The following is an 18,576-nucleotide window of genomic DNA, read 5'->3' as shown; positions in this document are numbered from 1 at the left end:
GGGTTATTTAGAGAAAAGAGCAGGCCCTTACATATAAAAGGTGAAAGCAAGAGAACACAAAACCAACCAACGGCAAGGACCAATAGGGACCATAGGGAGATGCGACCATTCACAGATACTTCATTGTCTGCCTATTTCATTAGGACTGAGCCATGGGCATGATGCTGGCACCCTACTCCTGCCATGAAGCTTCCCCACTGAGAATTTAGGTGCAGCTCTATGGCTTGGCTTTTAGATCCAAAGAAACAACAGTAGCAAGTTGAAATAAGTAGGATCCAGACCGATCTCCTCCCAATGGTCTTTGCTTTATTTTAAAATGCTCATTTCCTTTCTAAAATGAAAGATTTTAAATAAACTCCCAAGCCTCTTATTCTCCTTTGATCTTTCTGACAAAGGCATGGGTCCAGAGGCATTTGAGGATGGGCACTCTGAACAGTGCTTAGGATTGCTGGAGCACGTGTAACAGGAGAGCTCTTGTTCAAATGGAAAGGAATCGGCCCAGGCTTCCAAAGTGACGAGGGTTAACTTTGATCATTGTGTTTATTAAAAAGATGTAATACAGTATTTGTTCACAATGAACGAAAGGAGATTTGTCAAAGTTATACTTAGTCACTCAATTAGAGCCATCTTCATACATTTGCACACTCAAGACCCACAGAAAGTAGCGCGATGCTATGTTTTAATTGGGGGCATCTCTCTCTCCCTCTCTCTCCCTCTCTTTATTTATTTTGGTAAATACAGGACAGAGAGAAGCTATTCATTCCAAATGGTCTGTAGCATTAGCTTCCAAACAATCCACGGTTTTAATTTCAGAAAAAAAAATCCAAATATGTCTAGATTGCAGGGGGAAAAAATAAGTCAAACCCTGACCTCATAGGAGAATGGTTTGTTTGGAGAAGATATTTTCTCCAAAATATTAGTTGACTACCTCCTTCAAGAACCTTCTCTGTGTTAAGGAGGAAAAGAAAAGTTCTTTTCAGAGGAAATTTTGGCTTGCTTTATGAAGCAAGATTCTGTGGGGCTCTGTTAGATAGTAATACTCATAATTAAGTTGGAAAATGTGGCTGAATGCTTATGAACAATGGCAAAGCAGGGTAAGGTAATTTATCAAGCAAATGTATCATTTATGTTATTAAATATCTTTAAGTGGCACAAAGTTCTTTAATACCACTAAAGGAAACTACCTTTATCATGATAGCTGAGCTCAAATCTTAGTCACTGGACACGGATGGGGATAGCCGTATTTACTGCCAGACTGTATTACCAATCTAGGACTAAACTTGAAACGTCGATATTATTATGCAATTTATATAAGCCCTATATTCCAGGAATTCAGAGCACATGGCAGGCTTTTTAGAGACAATCTTCTAATATTTACATTTTTAAATGCAATTACCCAAGATAGCCACAGAGCTTAAGGACAGGGCCTGATGGGTTCAGATGAGTCCTGGCTAAATCATTGTCAAAAGACATAACCACTGTTAGGTAATAACTTTAATTTATTTTTTCTGAACTCCAATAAATTGAATGCCATGACCACTCTACTCATTAGCTAAGAATATTATGAAGCTATTTGCTAGTTTAAAAAAAATCAAGTTTAAAATGCAGTTATTCTTCATAACTAAAGCAGTCAGGCATGCCCTAAAATTTTGCAGTACTAGAGGATGTGAAAGGTTTGGGAAAGTTACAGGAAAACACTATTACCTGAAAAAAGTAACTTCTTAGGAATCCTATTTTTTAAACTCGTTGCCATCTTGCTAGGCCAACATCTTCAAACCATTAGCCTGCGTCTGGAAAATAAAATTATTTTAAGTGGATCAAGACTCTTTGTTGTTTGGTTTCTTTTTGTCACCCAATTCTTAATTAAAGCTAAATTAAAATTAACACCAGAATGAGAGTAAAAGGGAACACCAGACACTGAAATAAAAATAATTCTAGAAAACCACTGGGCCACATTATGTTTACTTCATTTCCAAAACGACACATGATATAAAGGTCCTACAAAAAAGTCACTGTCACATTTTTCCAGGAATTTCCCTGGCTATCGACAAACCCTGGGAACGATTCTACCGGGGAAATAATCAAATAGGAATGTGAGGTCTCAAAATATTCACAAGTTCCAATGTTTTATACCAAACTGCTCATTTGCTAAACATGATTAAGAGACAGGCTATCAATAATTAAGAATGGTTAAGGCACAATCAAGTTGGGCAATCATTACCTGGCACGATGTAGCATCATTGAAACATCATTTTAACTTTTTGATTCTGAAATGTTTCAGGAGTCATTATTTCTCTCTGCTGATGGGGCTGTTAAAAAGAAGTAAAATATCTTATTGTGGAGAATTCATGAGTCTATCCCCCTTCCACCACAGCAGGATTCTTGGCTTCCATTCCTACGTTCTTTCATTGGCCATGTTTTAGACGCAGGGTTTCCTTTTTCTTCATTGTTCCTTTACTAATGGAAGGCAATCTCACTGTGCAGCTGCTTGCAAAAGGGAAAATGTATTTGAGTTTTGCCTGGCTGTGGACTTGAACACCAAATCCATGGTGATGTCAGCAGAACGACACCAACAGAAAGATTTCCTGCCCTCCACCCTTCTTCTTTTTTAAAGATGTGTATGTCTTGTACAGAATCTCAGCAGACCTCCTTTGTCCTGAGGGGATAAAGCAATTCCACTGAACTTTTTAAAAAGGAAGGAACAAGAGAAGTGAAAGAAAGAAAAGAAAAGAAAAGAAAAGAAAAGAAAAGAAAAGAAAAGAAAGAGAAAGAAAGAAAGAAAGAAAGAAAGAAAGAAAGAAAGAAAGAAAAGACAAAGGAAGAAGGAAATAGAGACAAAGGAAGAAGGGAAAGAAAGAGGAAAGAAAAAAGAAGAAAGAAAGAAAGAAACAAAGAAACAAAGAAAGAAGGAAAGGAAAAAAAGAGAAAGAAAGAAAGAAAGAAAGAAAGAAAGAAAGAAAGAAAGAAAGAAAAGGAAGGAAGGGAGGGAGGAAAAGAAAAGGAGGACGCAGAAAGAGAAAGAAAAAGAGAAACAGAATAAAGGGGAAGGACGGAAAGAAGAAAAGAAAAACAAAAAAGAACAACAACAACAAAAACGACTCAAATCTACCCTTTGCCATTCATCATGAAGCAGGGGGGACAGCTAGTCTTTGGTCTCCCTATGGCTTTTCCGTTTTCCTGATGTCTTTTTTCTCACCCTCTGCAGCCCTTGTTTTTTGAAGGAAGATCCAATCACCTCAACAAAAGAGGCACATCCAGTGATCGCTGCTCCAAGAGTCACTGGCTGGTGCCATGCACCCCACGCTTGTCCTCCACTTGTGGGACTGCCACCAGGACACCCGACCCCAGAGAGGGAGCACCTCGCAGGCGGGCGGGCTTAGGTAGAAGTAAGTCTTCTCTGCCCAGGAAAAACTGACCAGAAGGGAGCGGGAGGGAGGAGACTGGCTGGGCAATGCCATCGTTTTCATGCTCCTTTTGGCCAAAGGGAAAATTTAGAAATGATATTGATCATTTTCCTATCACACCTATTCTCTCTTTCTCCCCCATTAAAAAAAATTAATATTTTATGTAAAATTAAAAATGAAGTGGTGGCTAGGTCAATTTAAGCACAAAGCCATGAAAATGGTATGAGAGAGTAAGCTGGAGTGGACGGAAAAAAAAAAAAAAAAAAAAGATGCCCTCAGATTGCTTTTAAATGACAGAAAAGCAGCCCACTCCTCAAACAGCCTGGAACCCACTCAGTGTTCACCCTCAACACAAATGTAACAGAGATCAACAATTTAGGAGTGAGGCACTGGAGGCAAATTTGCTTTTGACACACCCGAAGAAACAAAAGATAAAGAAGCTGCCAGTAACAAGTTGTCTCGTGTGCAGCTGGCTAAGGAGGCTACTTTCACTTTTGAAAGCACTAAGTTTGCTTAGGATGACAATTTTTCTTCCGTTTTAAAATGCAAACAATGATGCCGAGCTACAACTTTCCTTTCTAGCTAGATGGCGGAATAAAGCCAGGAGGGTTTCTGCAAAAGAATCACCATTTTACAAAATAGAGAAGACTCTGATTCTGACATGGAAACATGAGATACAGCTTTCTTTTAAAGAAAGGATCAAGCATCTGTCATTTCTTTAATATAAATGAACTATATGCTGCTTTAATATAAATGAACTATATGCTACGCAGGGCTTCCTGTGTGCCGGCCAACTTTAACACTTTTCTTTTCAAAGCTCTGTTTTGCTCTTGAGAGAGCAGCCCACAATTAGATTAGGAAGCCACGAATTAAGTGGGGGTACAGAGAGGCTTGGGAAAGAAGTGACAATTAAATCACTTGGACCCTGCGAGAAAAGAGAGGGGCAATATGCAAAGAGTCAGGGTGTCCTCGGAACCTTGACCGAGGAACAATGGGATGCTTGTTCCAGGGGGGAAAGTGGAAGAGAGCCCGGAGCCCCCGCAAGGTTGTCGACAACCATCAAACACAAGAAACTAAGTTCAGCTGCAACAGAAAGATCTCCCCTTACTGCAGGGAAGAGAATTACTCAGAGGGAACAGCTGAACAGCCTACCACGTCTCAGCCTAGGAAAGGCCAGCTTCCCCCCCCCCCCCCCACCCCAGCTCAGGCTCTGCACATCCACCGATTTCCATGTTTCCCTCTTCCTTTGGAACAACAAACCACCAAGTAGAACACGATTTTATATCATCTTTGCCAGGTGGAGTTTGGAAAGAAGAAGTATTAATCTACATTATCTACTTCTTGCTCTCAACTTTTCCTAGGATCAATGTCTTTCTTCTCTCTTCCTCTTTCTTCTCTCTCTCTCTTTCTCTCTGACACGCACACACATACACACATACACACACACACAGTGCTGCTTGGTCCAATCTGGTGCCTGCTTAACAACAACAGAATGACAAGCAACATCTGTTTGTAAAAGAGCCAAAATCAAACCTTAACGTTTTTTTGGCCAGGTTTCTTTTTTCTACCCCCACCCCTCCCCACTGACTCTCAAAGGGGAGGAGGCGAAAAGGAGAGATATTAAGATTTACATTCGACATCGGCTCCAGTGAAGCAGCAACTCTACTCCCCCAGAGTTATTTCAAAGGAAAGCAGTGTGAGGTAAAACCACTGCAGTATTTCTGGTTGTCTCCCCTGAAGCCCGCCCGATCCCATAAAATGCAACAGACCAGATTCCTAAAAGTCAGGGCCCTTTTTTCTAATAGCTTTATATTCAAATTAGAATTACAGGACCTGTGTGTGTGTGTGTGTGTGTGTGTGTATGGGGGAAGAGGTGAGAGAGGCAAAAGGAGCAAGACAAAAAAAGAAATACATGGATAGGAAGGGAGCTCTGTGGTTTCTCCCTATTTTACAACACACGGGCGTATAACCAGGCACATTCACACATATGCCACACGCAGGAACACACTGGAAGCAGTGAGACTGTAGCAGAAACCTGCACAGCTGTGGCCATCAGAACCAGGCTCTATCATTCCCCCGTGGAGATGAGAATTTCTGGAAAGCTACCAACAGTCCACAAAGTCACAACGCCAAGGAGCAGAGCCACCTCAGTGAGGGAGGGGCCCTGGGGTGGGGGTGGGGGTGAGGGTGGGGATGGGGATGGGGATGGGGATGGGGAAGGAGCCAGTAAGGGAGAGAGGGGTTTGCTACCAACTGAAGCAATTTCGCCCTCCTAAGAGGAGGAATCGGAATCGAGCACTGTTAGGAGCCCAACTCCTGTTTCACTTTGGGTTTGGAAGAAACCCACACACATTAAGGGAAAAATAAATTCAGACAAGTTGCTAAGGAGACTTGTGTAAACTCCAAGCGCAGACATATTTCTTGGCCTTTCCCCCTCTGCTCCATCTTGTATTCTGATCACGCTGCTCTGCGGCAACATTGCACCAACCTCCTGCATTAATCTTGGCCTTCACCGTGCAGACTGGCAAAGCATGCTGGTTGTATATATCATCATCTTTCAAACTTAACAAGTTAAAAGGGTGCGTGTGTGTGTGTGTGTGTGTGTGCATGTGTGCGCACATGCATATGTGTGTGTGTGTGTATGTGTGCACCTAGTTGCAGGGAGAGAGTTGGGGGAACTTAATTTGGAATTTTTAAAACATAGGTGTTGAACAAAGAATACTTAGACTGCGTGTTTGGGGGGCAGTGAGCAAAGCAGCACGTAAAACACCTAGCACTGGCAATTTCTCTTTGCCTGTGCATGACACCCTTTCTCTGTGCCCTTCGCCTGCCCCTGCCCCCACCTCCTGTATTCCTGCCAGAGGTAAGCAGTGCCTGAATCATGACAGAGGCCAGTGTGGGGGTCCAGGCTTATGCAGAAAACAGTGCATTCCACGAAGTGGAATCCTGTTCCCCGCGCCCCTGCTCAGGAGGGTGTCCCAGAGAGACCAGCTTCAGAAAACAAACTGAAACGATTCATAAAACCTCTAAACCAAACCTGTTTAGATTCTAAACCAGTTAGCATTTTGGAGGAAAGACTCCAGCCCAATATCCAAGCTCCGGAGCAGAGACCTTCTCCCATAGTGACACATCTTTAGCAGCAGCTGATATATGTCAACATTTGATTTAGGGGAAAATTAACATTTCCTTTCAGGACAGAGATGTTTGTACTGTAGAAACCAATATTTTCCTTTCTCAGCCTCCTGTATTAGAATTTCTCAAATCTTCCCTAGGACATAGAGAGGGTAGACAATATACAGCCTAAAACCATTACTTAGGGTGCTGGGACAAGCCAAAGTCAGGTCTGTGTGTGTGTGTGTGTGTGTGTGTGTCCCTGCGCCACTGTCGTGAGCAGATTAGTGAGACACACACCAAGATAGCTGGAGGACGAGCATCTGTTTGGTCCCTTCCCAAATTAGAGAGGTTTACAATGTCTGCCCACCAGCCACAATAGAAAAGCTCCAATGAAGGGCAACCAACCAAGCCGGCTGCTGTTTTAGCCACAATTCTCAGGGGTGGACATGGGACAAGGGATTAGCCAGGGGATGGGAAAAGCATCTGCATCCAGTGCATAGGGCTGGGTGTGTCCCTCCAGGCTCCAAGGAGGCAATGCGGCTCCCATCTCTTCTCCTTGCCAACCTTTATTTGGTCTTCACACTTCAAAGCTAAAGCAAGCTGTGCTGCCTCAGTTGAAATCAGGCAGCCAGGCGACTCTTAAACTAGCAAGATGGAGATTTTGCTCCTGCCATTCGCAGAGAGAGACATAACCCAGCAACCAGCCCTGCTTGCCCATCCCTTCCAAATGACTCCATGAAACCGAAACCTGGATTTTAGGGAAGAGGGGATCATTGGAGTTCTTTATGACCTTTTCCCTACCAGGCATATCCTCTGATGTTTGGGCACTAAGCCATCACGACTCAATCAAAATGAAAAATGAACCTGGAGGGAGAAGAGCCTGGTGAGCCTATCCCAGCAGGCAACTGGGCAATTACCCTGTGACCCGGTTGGCCTGGGGGCAGGGGAGTGACACCTGCACTTTTTTCATTTGTTCAAGAAGCCCAGGAAATCCTGCCTTGTCGCCTGCTGGCCTATTTGTCCTGCCTGCTGGGAATGGGAAGGTTATCTCACCCTTCTATGAAGACATGTTTGCTGGGACGCTACATGATCCTACAACATCAAAGAGAGGAAGGACTAATTTACGCGATCAATGTGACCACTAGTCCTGCAGTGGAGGAACCTTCTCCATCTAGATTGCCAAAAACATGCTTTCCTGTATAAGGTGGCTTGCGGCCTTCTCCAAGTCCCCAAAGAACAGAAAACATATCAGATACTTTTCATTACAGCACCACCTGCCCTCCCTCCAACCCTGCCAATCCTTTGTGGAAAAAGAAAGATACTAGTAAACAAATGACCAACATGGCTGGGCTGGCCTGGAAGAAGGCCTGCATCAGATGCATAATGAGTTCATTCGGACAACTTTCAGATAAAAAATACGTTTTTTCACATCATATTAGAAAATCTCTAATGTGTCTGTTCTCTGAGATGTGGGAAGAAAAATAGCCCTATTAACAGTGGCTGGCAAACTGTAATGCCACCCAGACACATCTCAAAGTAAAAAGTGATACAACTGCTAGTTTTAACATGAGTATAGGTACGTGTGTGTGTGCGTGTGTGTGTCCCATCCAAATCTCTCATCTCCAGCCTTGAGCTCAAAGGCCACATCTTTTTTGCATTTGTAAAGTGACCTTCGCTTACTCCACCCTGAAATTCAGTCTGATGCCCCACACACAGGGTAAGGAACAGAATGTTTTGCCTCTCCATTTTTTATGACCTAATGCCTCAGATTGCAAAATGCTTTACACATCATCCAGTCATTGTCTCCGAAGCCCAGCTGGTATTACTACTCCACGTTGGGGCAGAGAGCAGACATAGAGAAAAGTTAAGGATCTTGCTAAAGCTCATGTGTTACTGTAATGGCAGCATCACAATGATGCCCCTCCCCAAACTCAGAAGAGGGTCCTAGGTCAGGCTGAAGGGATTTCACGGTGCCCCTCTTCTCATTCCACCTCACTTGTCTCTCAGCCATTGTGTGCCCCCCATAGTCCCGAGAATGTTGGAAACCCCTGCCACAAGTACACTAGCAGCTGCCATCTTGGGTATCCCCCAAAGAATAAGCCACCAAACGCTTGTATTGGAGATTGACATCAGAAGTCAATTAAGATTGAGAAGGGTCTCCAGCAGTGTGTTCTAGTCAAACCCATCTGACTGTGCGTTGCCATAATTCTGATCGTGAGTGACAGAGGGGTCGCAGACTCCTGATTCTGCAAAATATTATTAGCCTATCTAGACCTGGACTAAAGTCCATCTGTCCATTACCTAGGGCAGTTGTTACTGCTCACTTTGTTTTTATTTGTTTTCATACATGCGGCAGGATTGAGGAGAGGATAAATTCAAGATCTGAAGAAGACATCAAATTCTAAGTGTCCCATATAAAATGTTTACACATTTTCTATATATTCCCAAGGCAAGTGGTTACTAAAGTATAATTGAGAAGTATCAGTGTCCCTCAGGGAGCATTCAAGATGGTGAAGATGCTATTCTTGGGTAGGATTAATATCCATAATATAATCACATCTCTGTATTTTCATCTCACATCAATAATTTATTTCTGACATTTAATATGGACCAGACATCACCTCATGGATGGCTCATAAAAGCAGGATCATATTTCCCATTTTTTTGGTGTGATGCTTTTGGGGTGGTGGATAAGAATGGGCGGGGTAAGCAGAAAGCTAAATCTTGAGTCCCATCTAAATGATCTGTAAACAGAAAAGGCTGGCAAGAGCCACAGAACAAGTCCAAAATCTCTTCTTGAAACATTTTAATTATGCCATGAAGAACACAAGATGCCACTTTTTTCCATATTTTTATTTTTAAAGATTGAGCCCTTTATGCCAACTCTGACTGACTGTTAGGGGCTGTCTGGAGTACAAACTTAAAAGGATTTTGAAATCCTGTCTGATCTCAGTAGGAAAGAGTTTTACGAGCATTTAGTAAGTTATCACTGCCAAGGGGGAAGGAGTTTGATAGAACATATACTAAGTAATATCTGCCATTCCTGACTGACCCTGAACTCCTCTTGTAGGAACATTTCCTTGACTTCTTTATGACAGTGGGGAGGTGCTGTTCAGGAGCCTCTGGATGATGGATTTTGGGATTCCTGGAAAGTAATACTACTACTACTACTATTATTATTGTTATTATTATTATTATATCTCTAGACATTCTAGCTAATAAAGGAGTTTGGGTTGATTTTTTTCTTACACATCCTATCCACACAGTCTTTAGATTATACTCTAAATTAGTGGAGCAAGGTTGAAAAAAATTGGCAAAAACACCTCCCATCCTCTTCGCCCAGTCACTGAGAGATGCCAGTCTGACAGCTACGTCTCTGTTGAAGGCAAGAAAAATCATGAAAAAGAGCAGTTTCTGTGTAGCCCAGAGCAGTTTCTGTGTAGCCCGGGATGCCAAATCCATTCATCCTAATCTGATTCTCAGAATCTCTATGTGAGACAACACATTTTATAACAAAGACTTATCCTCAGATGATACACCTTGGTCCAGATGGGCATTACCATTTCTCCTGGGAAGTCTGGAAGGTTCTTGGTCCTGGGTGAGGGCAAGTAGGGGCAAGGAGAAGACACTGTGATGAGATTTGGATACTTGCCATCCCACCTCATTGACTTAGCCTGGCTCCCTCCTTTGAGGAGGTTAGACAGCTATGGCTGAACAGGACCTAAAATTAGTGGACTTACCCTTCATTCAAGACATTCAGCAACAGACAGAGCTCATCAGAAATACCTGGGTCCTGAGGAAGCCATATCATTGTAAATAAGATCTCACTGTAATTCGTAGGTTCACTAGTGGACTTTTGCCCCACAAGAAGGTAAAGCTTTAGTCTATGGTCTAAGTAATTAAAGTAAAAGTCCCTTTTCAGAAACAGAAGCCTAAGGGGACCAACATCAGAGGCTTTCTCACTCTTATTGACCTAGTTTTCTCTGCTGAACTCCACATTATGGGCTGTGAAATCCACCTTCTTCAGAGATAGGATGGGAATCTCCCCACAGGCAATTAGGTATTGATTCCAACCTATGGAGAAGCCAACATTATTTTCACATTTCTGAGATGAGGTGAAGGACACTTTCCTAGCCTTAGCCCAAAGACACTCAGCATGATAGCTTGTAAAGATGGAGATCTTCCAACCATTGAAGGGGGGCGGGGGTAGGGTCCATCAATCCTTTCTGGACTGAACAAAGTAGATAGGGCTTACAGATCTTCCTCCTTCCAAGTCAGACCACCACTTAGCCCATCCCTCCATCACCACAGAGGCCTACAGATGGGTTCTCTCCAGTAACCCCCACTTGAATCCATTTGGCAAACGGACATGAAAGGTCGAGCCTACCAGATGTTCTTCAGTGACCTGTGCACACACAGTGAGGGATTAAGATCAAGTCGCTGATGAGTTTTCCTTGTGGACCTAAGAGCCCCCCGGCAGAAATGGGGACCACAGGAGTCAGAAGCCTCTACCTTCGAGGTAGGAATTTTCAAGGAGACTGGGAGCCTTGACCTCCAAAGGGAAGGCCTGGTTGGAGTTCAGAAATAAAGTATAATAAAAAAAATCTGTCTGGAATGAGTTTACACAGGATCCCCTGGGTAACAGAGAATTACAAGAAATTCCGTCCGGGAGTTCAGCGGAGCATCATAACCTTGGTTTTTCTGCACATCTGTAAGTCCTATTAGTGCTTACAAGACCGACCTGCCTGTGAATTGATTTGAAAGTGCAGTTACACTGAAGAGGCCGAGAAGATGTGAGAGCTAACATATGGCTTCCTCCACCCCCTGCCCAGAGCTTTCTTTGGAGGTCTAGGAGGAAGGGAACATGGGCTGTAGGGTACCCGTTGTCCTAAGTGATCACCACCACCTTGGTGTGGGAGGGTAACTGCATCTCCCTAGCCACCACATACTTAGTGGCTATGAGTTCATGGGTACGGATGTTGGTATGTCGCCACTGAAACCCAAAGCTGGATTTTCTTCTTAGCATGTTCATAGCCTCCAGACCCATGGCAGACAAAGGCACCACCAAATCCACACTAAGCTAACATAAAAGCCCAAGAAAGAGAAACATTTGCTCCCTAACTGCCTTTCTTACGGCATATGGCCTCCTGGCTTCACTAATGCTAATACAATGAAATTCCTATTTAAACATCTTAGCAGAGAGCTCCAAAATGGCACTGGCTCCACTGTGCATTTTTTTTCTTTTTTTCCCGTTAGATTGCAGCCGTTCCTAGAGTCCCACTTCCCTGCATACACACCTCGCAAATGGGCTGTGCCAGACGGGCTCTTAATCATAGTAATCAGCTGGGAAATTAAACATTGGAAAATCCAGCCAGTCTTCTGAATTTTCCCACTTGAGATCAGGGCCTGAGCTGTCGTGATGTCCTATATGAGATCCAGGGTGCCTTTTAAAGAAGGGTCAATGTGATGGACCCCGTGTGGGCTTCACGCTTTATGGGCATTTGTATTTCTTTCACAGAAAATGGCTGTAGCTCAATTCACTTTTGTTTCAGCTCTGATGGCTGCTATTAATACCTCCTATTTACAGAACACACATCGGAGGAGCTCAAAACATTTACAGAAATTAACCAAGCCTTGTAACATCCCTGTCAAGTAGGCAGGGACTAGATGGTACTTTCTTCATTTCAGGAGGAGAAACTGAGCTATTAACAGGGCAAATTTCTGTGCCATGCCATGTAGACAGGACCCCACGGCCTACTCATTTCCAGCTATCTGCCAAAGCTGCCAAGTGAAGTAGGTATTTATTTATACTGTTCTCATCAGCTCATTACTCTAGTATTTTTCACACATGCATAGGCACACCCACACCCACAAATCGCACCGTTAGATCCTGGTGTGCAAATATCATGTCTTTTTTTTTTCTCTGAACCTCTTCTCAAGTGTGTATTACAGGTTTCCCCAAGTAGGTGACCAAAGGTATAGCTGATGGGTGTATAAAATGCCTAATCCTCTTCCTAAAATGGCTTTCTTCCTCTCTGCCCAGAAGACTTCTAAGTTTTATTCTAATGTCACTTCCTCAGATGACTGTGCCTGAGGTTCCATCAGCAGCTGGGTTGGTGGTGATCTTTTAGTACCCACCTCATCCAGCACTGATGCCCTTCTACTGCAATTATCAAAAGGCATAATAGTGAAAGGAAGGTAACTTGGAGTCTTTGAAATAGGCCTCCACTGAAATCTGAAATCTTGCCACTGACAGATCCTGGACAAGGTAAAATGAGGATAACAATATTTACTCTGTAACCCATCATGGGACTTTGTAGTAGGAAAAAATATAAGCAATTGAGCACTCATCTATATGGGAATGGTTAAAGGCATGATGGCCCACCAGTATTGAGAAATGCTCTCTAGTTGTGATAAAGACCAGACATATACAAAGAAAGAACAAAGAAATACTTCCAGGACATACTAAATGTGAAGAAGTGATTCTATAAATATGAAAAACTCCCAAACCATATTGTTATTATGTACAGCCTTACCTAAAGGTAGGCTGAGAGATGGCTGCATGAGATAAACTGTGTGAAGTGAGTATAAAGCAAGAGCTCAAGACAGTAGCTACTCCTCTTGCTAAGTCTGGGCTTTTTGGAGCTGGAGTTGGGTTCAAATATGTGTATCTCTACCTCCAGGCACAGTGTCTGGTACCTGATGGGGGCTTAGGGAGTAAAGGAATACTTCTCAGTGAATGATGCAATCGGGAATTAGCTGTTGAGTCAGGAAAAAAGAGCATTAACGTGAATCACAAAGAGTCTTCTGTGCTGTTTGGAATGTTCTCTAATGTAGGGAGGCAACACAGTCCTTTGGGAAGAAATTGTCACAAGGCCGAGATTCCAGATTAGTGTTCCTGAAAGTGTGGCCTCAGGACCACCAGCCGCCAAATCACCCTGGAGGCTCATTAATCGTGCAGATTCCTGGGCCCTACCCCTGATCTGAATCAGAGTATCTGGGACTGTGATTCAGGAAATGTGTGTTGTAACAGTCTGTTTTTTTAAATCTATAGATAAAAGTTTGAGAATCACTGCTTTCAATCCCATGCTGCCTTCCTGTTTGACTTTGGGCAAATCACTAACCTTTCCAGGGTTTAGTTCCTTCTCTACAGTGTCGGGGTTGGATCTCAAATGCTCCTTATGTTGCAAAATTCTATGCCCATGACTAATCCAATTCCCTGTGTTTAGGTAGGCCTATACGTAAGCCATATAAGATGGATGATTCAAACCTGGTTTGAGCTGTTGGATCTCTGCGCTATTTATTGGATATTTTTCAAATTCAGAAGCTGCTTGTTATTTGCTCTTGCTCTTTAAATTCTTTAATTACTAAAATCAACAGTTGAGGACATTGTCTGAGCTTTGGGTCTTAATGATTAAAATATACGGCTTTAATATTTTAATACATTTGTGTTATAATTACATTAACATAATGTAATGATTATGAGAAATAATATAGAAAATACACACCCACATAAACAAAAGGGATAAAAGGAAGATGGAATGAAGACCTTGGAACAGATACTGAAACCAGTGTTAGGAAAGATTACCAGAGAAAGCCAACAGAATGTCTCCCTCTGGCCTTGGGTATGGATGGAATAAGAAGAATGTGTCCAGTCATTTTCATGGAATTTAAAAGCCAAGAGCACAGATGGCTGAGTTGAAGAGGGACTCTCTAGCATGTTCAATGTGTAGCAGGTGAAAAAATGGCAAGTGATAGCATCCTCCAATAAATCCCAGAGGTTTTTAGGACAAAATCCAAAACCAAATTAACCCCTCCTTTAGTCTTCAGAGAGAGAAGGCTTTCTTAGAGTCACCAAGAACTGGTTCTAAGTCTTAAAAAGAATACTCTGAGATTTCTACCTAGGGCAAGGTCTTTGAAGTCATTGGATCTGTACTGAAGTATTCTCTACCCTATTTATTAGGTATATGGTTTGGGTGACTTCCCTCAGAGCCCCCTTTTCCTAATCTATCAAATGGGAATAATAGGATCTATTTCCCATGATTATTGGGAGAAGGGAATGAAATCATGCATGTGAAGTGCCCAGTCTGTGCCCCAGGCACAGGAAGCATTAGGTCAATACTTAAAAGAAAACACTCTTCTTCCTGCAATTGTATTGTAGATTATCGTCCTTTCAGCTTGTCTTGTCTTGCTCCCAGGAGCCTGACAAAGTGGTGGCTTAGGACTATTCTAAAGGGTCATGGTTCTTGAAATTCTCAAATTGTTTTAATTTTAGTTTCTATGTTATTCCAGCTCTGCTTCATATTCCTTTTAGCAATTAAAACAAAATCACATGCATGCATGAGGAGTCCTTTTGTCAAAAAAAAAAAAAAAGGCGGGGGGGGGGGATCTAAAGACCTTTTCAGAGGCACTTTGAAATGTATCTTATAAAAGGAAAACCAATATTACCAATGGCAGCCAGGTCAATGATTTGGGTGATAAATTCTAGGGCCTGGAATGCTGGCTGGCACCTAGTAAGTACCAAGAAAATATGCACTAAATGAACCCAAGATCTAATGCTTCTAGCCATCGTAAAGGTGAGGAGAGACTTAAAAAAAATCTTTTTAAATGTTGATAATGAAAAAAAAATGTTGATAATGTATGGTTAGTAGAGATGGAGGGGCTAAATCTGAAAATCCCTTGCAAGTCTTAACTCACAATAAAACAAGACACCTGAAAACAGGCTAACTCTCTCCAATAACCTAGATTACCTGGAGTTATTTAGACATTTCTTATATTTCTACTAAACTCACATCTGTCACGTAAACAATATCAAGCACTGTCTTGGAAAAAAACATCTCAGGGAGAAAGTTAAAATTCCCGAATTTAAAGCCATCATCATTGGAATTCTTTGGACCTAGACACAGGGGACTGAAGAAGAAAGTTTCTTTCTTACCATCCCTTCCCTTCCCTTCCCTTCCCTTCCCTTCCTTTCTCTCTTCTTCTCTCTCCTGCTCACTTATAGTCACTCTCATTTTCAGGTATGAGTCACACACTTATTTCTTGGCCTGCACCTTCCTAGAAGCAAGTCTCACACTTTCCTTCTTCATTGCCCTGGCTTAGTGTTGAGCATAGAGTAGTACAGAAGGAATATTTATAATATAAATTACATACTATATGGAAGTATCAGAGAGATTTCATTGTGGGGGGAAAAAGTCATTATTTTACCTCTACAAGGGTAATTACCTTTACACTTCTAAAGTACCTCACTACTTAGAAGATAGGCATCTATTATATATTTCATGTATATATTTGTTCACTACACCATGAGCTATGAGGGTCTCGAGATCAGGGTAATGTCTTCCTCTTCTACATTCTTTCACAAACAGCTGTTTATAGGCTCCACCCACAGTTGTTGGTAATTCACCAACAATGGCTGCCTGACTCAGAACCAACATGATCATTAGTAGAGAGTAGGGATCATGTCTCACTCATGTTGGCATATATTCGAGTGCCTGACACATCGAACATGCTCAATAAATATTGACTGAGGAGAGCAGAGAGGCATTATGAATGAAAGATGCTCAGAAGAAAAAAATCTAAATGTTTCTGTGAAGCCAAACATGTGGCAAAATAAACTAATATGCTTTTCTATTCATTCTATCTTGCATCCATTCAACAAATATTTATTGAGTGCCTAGTTTTTGCCAGCCGGTATATGGCACCAGTGACCTGCAGATGAATTATTCAGAAGAGGGAAAAACAGGTCAGGTGTGCATGGAATGTCTCCTCTAGCAGGGAAGAGAGACAGTACAGAAATAATTGTATGTGTGCTGGTATTGGCAGTCGGCTAGGAGAGAGTCTGCCTACCTCTTATAGGGGTTCAGAAGAGGCATGAAGGAAACAGTGGATAGACAGGGAGTGACAAGGAAAAGAAAGCAAAGACTGAAAAATATTCAACAAAATTTATCTGCCCTTGCAAGTTAGGAATTTCTTGTAAAGACAAGTGCACTCAGGACATTAGACATTCTTTAAACTGATGGTTTAGTGTGATAGCAAAAGCTGGTATAACAAATGGACATCTTTTATGCACAGTAATATTGACATACATCCAGCCAAGAAACCCCAACATTCCCATTTGACTGACTCATTTGGCAAACTCAAATGCCTGAGCTCAAGTGTGGGCTGACCTCCTTGACCTTGGCACCAACACATGAACTCTTTCAGTATGTTCTAATAAATATTGGGAAGTGGTAAGCTTTTGTTTCTCTCGGTTTTCACAGAGATACCTATTGACTTGCATCTGACCTTCAATATACTATTTTGTACCAGGGATTCAACTTCAGTAGGGAAGAGCAGCAGTGATAGAGAATGAGGAAGAAAGGCATTTGAGAAATTATCAAGAAGCACAGACGCTGAAACACTAAACAAAGCTATTTGAAAAAGAGACCTAGAAGTGAGTTATAATGTTGACTTAGAAAAAATTCAAGCTGAAGTGCAATTACTTCGAATGTCAAGATGGGTAGGAGGAAAACCAACATGCCCTGGCCACATACAATTCTTTGATCTGGCACTTAGAGAGGCATTCCTCCACGACCTTCCTGTTCTGACTAATATCAGATGTGTAGTCATAGACTCTGATATCCTCATCTGTGAAATGGAACCTTTGCTGTTGTTGAGTAGGGAAAATGGAAGAGGCCCCAGGCTTATGTGTGTGGATATATGAATGATTGTCTCTCTGTGTTGGTCTGTACTGAAAAGGACTGCAAGGAAGTAAGAAAACATGTCTTCAAACAAAGTACTTCTTATCATCAAGCATGTCCTTTTGTTCAGTTTCTCAGGATTTTCTATCTGTCTTGAGGCATTCCATGTAGAAATAAACACAGGGCCTGACAGCCAAGGGTTCAAACCTGGTCTCATCACTTAGGGGGCCACTCTGGGTAAGTTACTTAACTTGTGCAGCCTCAATTTTTCCTACCTGAAACATGTTGAATTGGAGAGTAAGTAAAATTCCTTGGCACCTATAGATACTTAATAAATGTCGATGACTTTTTCTCATTCCCAAATAGAAATACAAGGTAAGAACCAATCCCATGTGTTTGCTTATATGTTCTTGTAAGACAGGGATGATGGGAGGGCCGCATATGTGGTAATGTGGGAAACACACCTGAGATACAGCTCTGAGTAATCAAAGAAATACAGGGCTTTGAGTTTCAATAAAGGAAAGAAGAAAGACTGTCCTCTTGGGGGATAATTTCTTTGTTCCATTCTCTCTTGCTCCTGCTATCTCCTCATTTCTGTGGTTCCCCTCATGATCACTTGTTTCTGGATGCCAACACTCCAGGTTCAATTATCCTCATGAAGAAGCTTGCTGCTGCAGGCAGCTCTCCTGGCCACACAGCTACCTTTCCCCTAACTTCTCAGATGAGTCTTCCTACTGGAAGGAAAGACTTTAGTCTTCATGCAGAACATACTGGCTCTTACTTGGTCTCAGCCCTAAGTCAGGCAAGCCAAAGCCACTGTGATTTTTGCTTAGTATTTCTTTTATGAACAATACGGTCAAGAGAAGGAGGGTGGAGTGCACATCCACAAGATTCTTGTAGGCTCCTAAAGAATTGTTCTATATGAATGGGTGTAACTGCAAAACTCAACAGCTTATGAATTAAATGGCAACTCACACATACATATGAAGGCTCATCCATGGGCACCTGGGTGGCTCAGTTAGTTAAGCATCTGCCTTCATCTTGGGTCATGATCCTAGGGTCCTGAGATTGAGCCCTGCATTGGGCTCCCTACTCAGCGGAGAGCCTGCTTCTCCCTCTTCTCCTGCCCGCCCCCTCGCTTGTGCTCACTTGCTCTCTCACTATCTCTCTCTCAAATAAGTAATCTTCAAAAGATAAAAAAGTAAAGGCTCACTCAAAAGCCTTATACCCATACTCCCTAAAATCCCTTTGTCATAGGAAACAGATGTAGAAGGCACTTTCTTTTAGTGTCCTATCAGTCAGCTGAGCCTCAGAAACATGTTCATAAGAGCATTACATGGGGGATGATTGCATTTTCCTTATTGGCACAATATAAG

At 42.3% G+C, this 18,576-nt stretch overlaps 1 protein-coding gene across 1 annotated transcript in view; it reads right to left on the bottom strand.

Annotated features, from left to right (window-relative positions):
• Positions 1-11,565, bottom strand: part of BLID (BH3-like motif containing, cell death inducer) — a 49,155-nt gene extending 37,590 nt beyond the window's left edge. Inside the window, 1 exon segment of the mRNA XM_041772994.1 lies at positions 11,425-11,565. Within this exon segment, the coding sequence (XP_041628928.1) occupies positions 11,425-11,565 (141 nt within the window).
• Between the last annotated feature and the right edge of the window lie 7,011 nt (positions 11,566-18,576).

This window comes from Vulpes lagopus, chromosome 10, assembly GCF_018345385.1.
Source record: "Vulpes lagopus strain Blue_001 chromosome 10, ASM1834538v1, whole genome shotgun sequence".
NCBI classification, from domain to species: domain Eukaryota; kingdom Metazoa; phylum Chordata; class Mammalia; order Carnivora; family Canidae; genus Vulpes; species Vulpes lagopus.
This window is presented reverse-complemented; position numbering and strand designations above follow the sequence as displayed.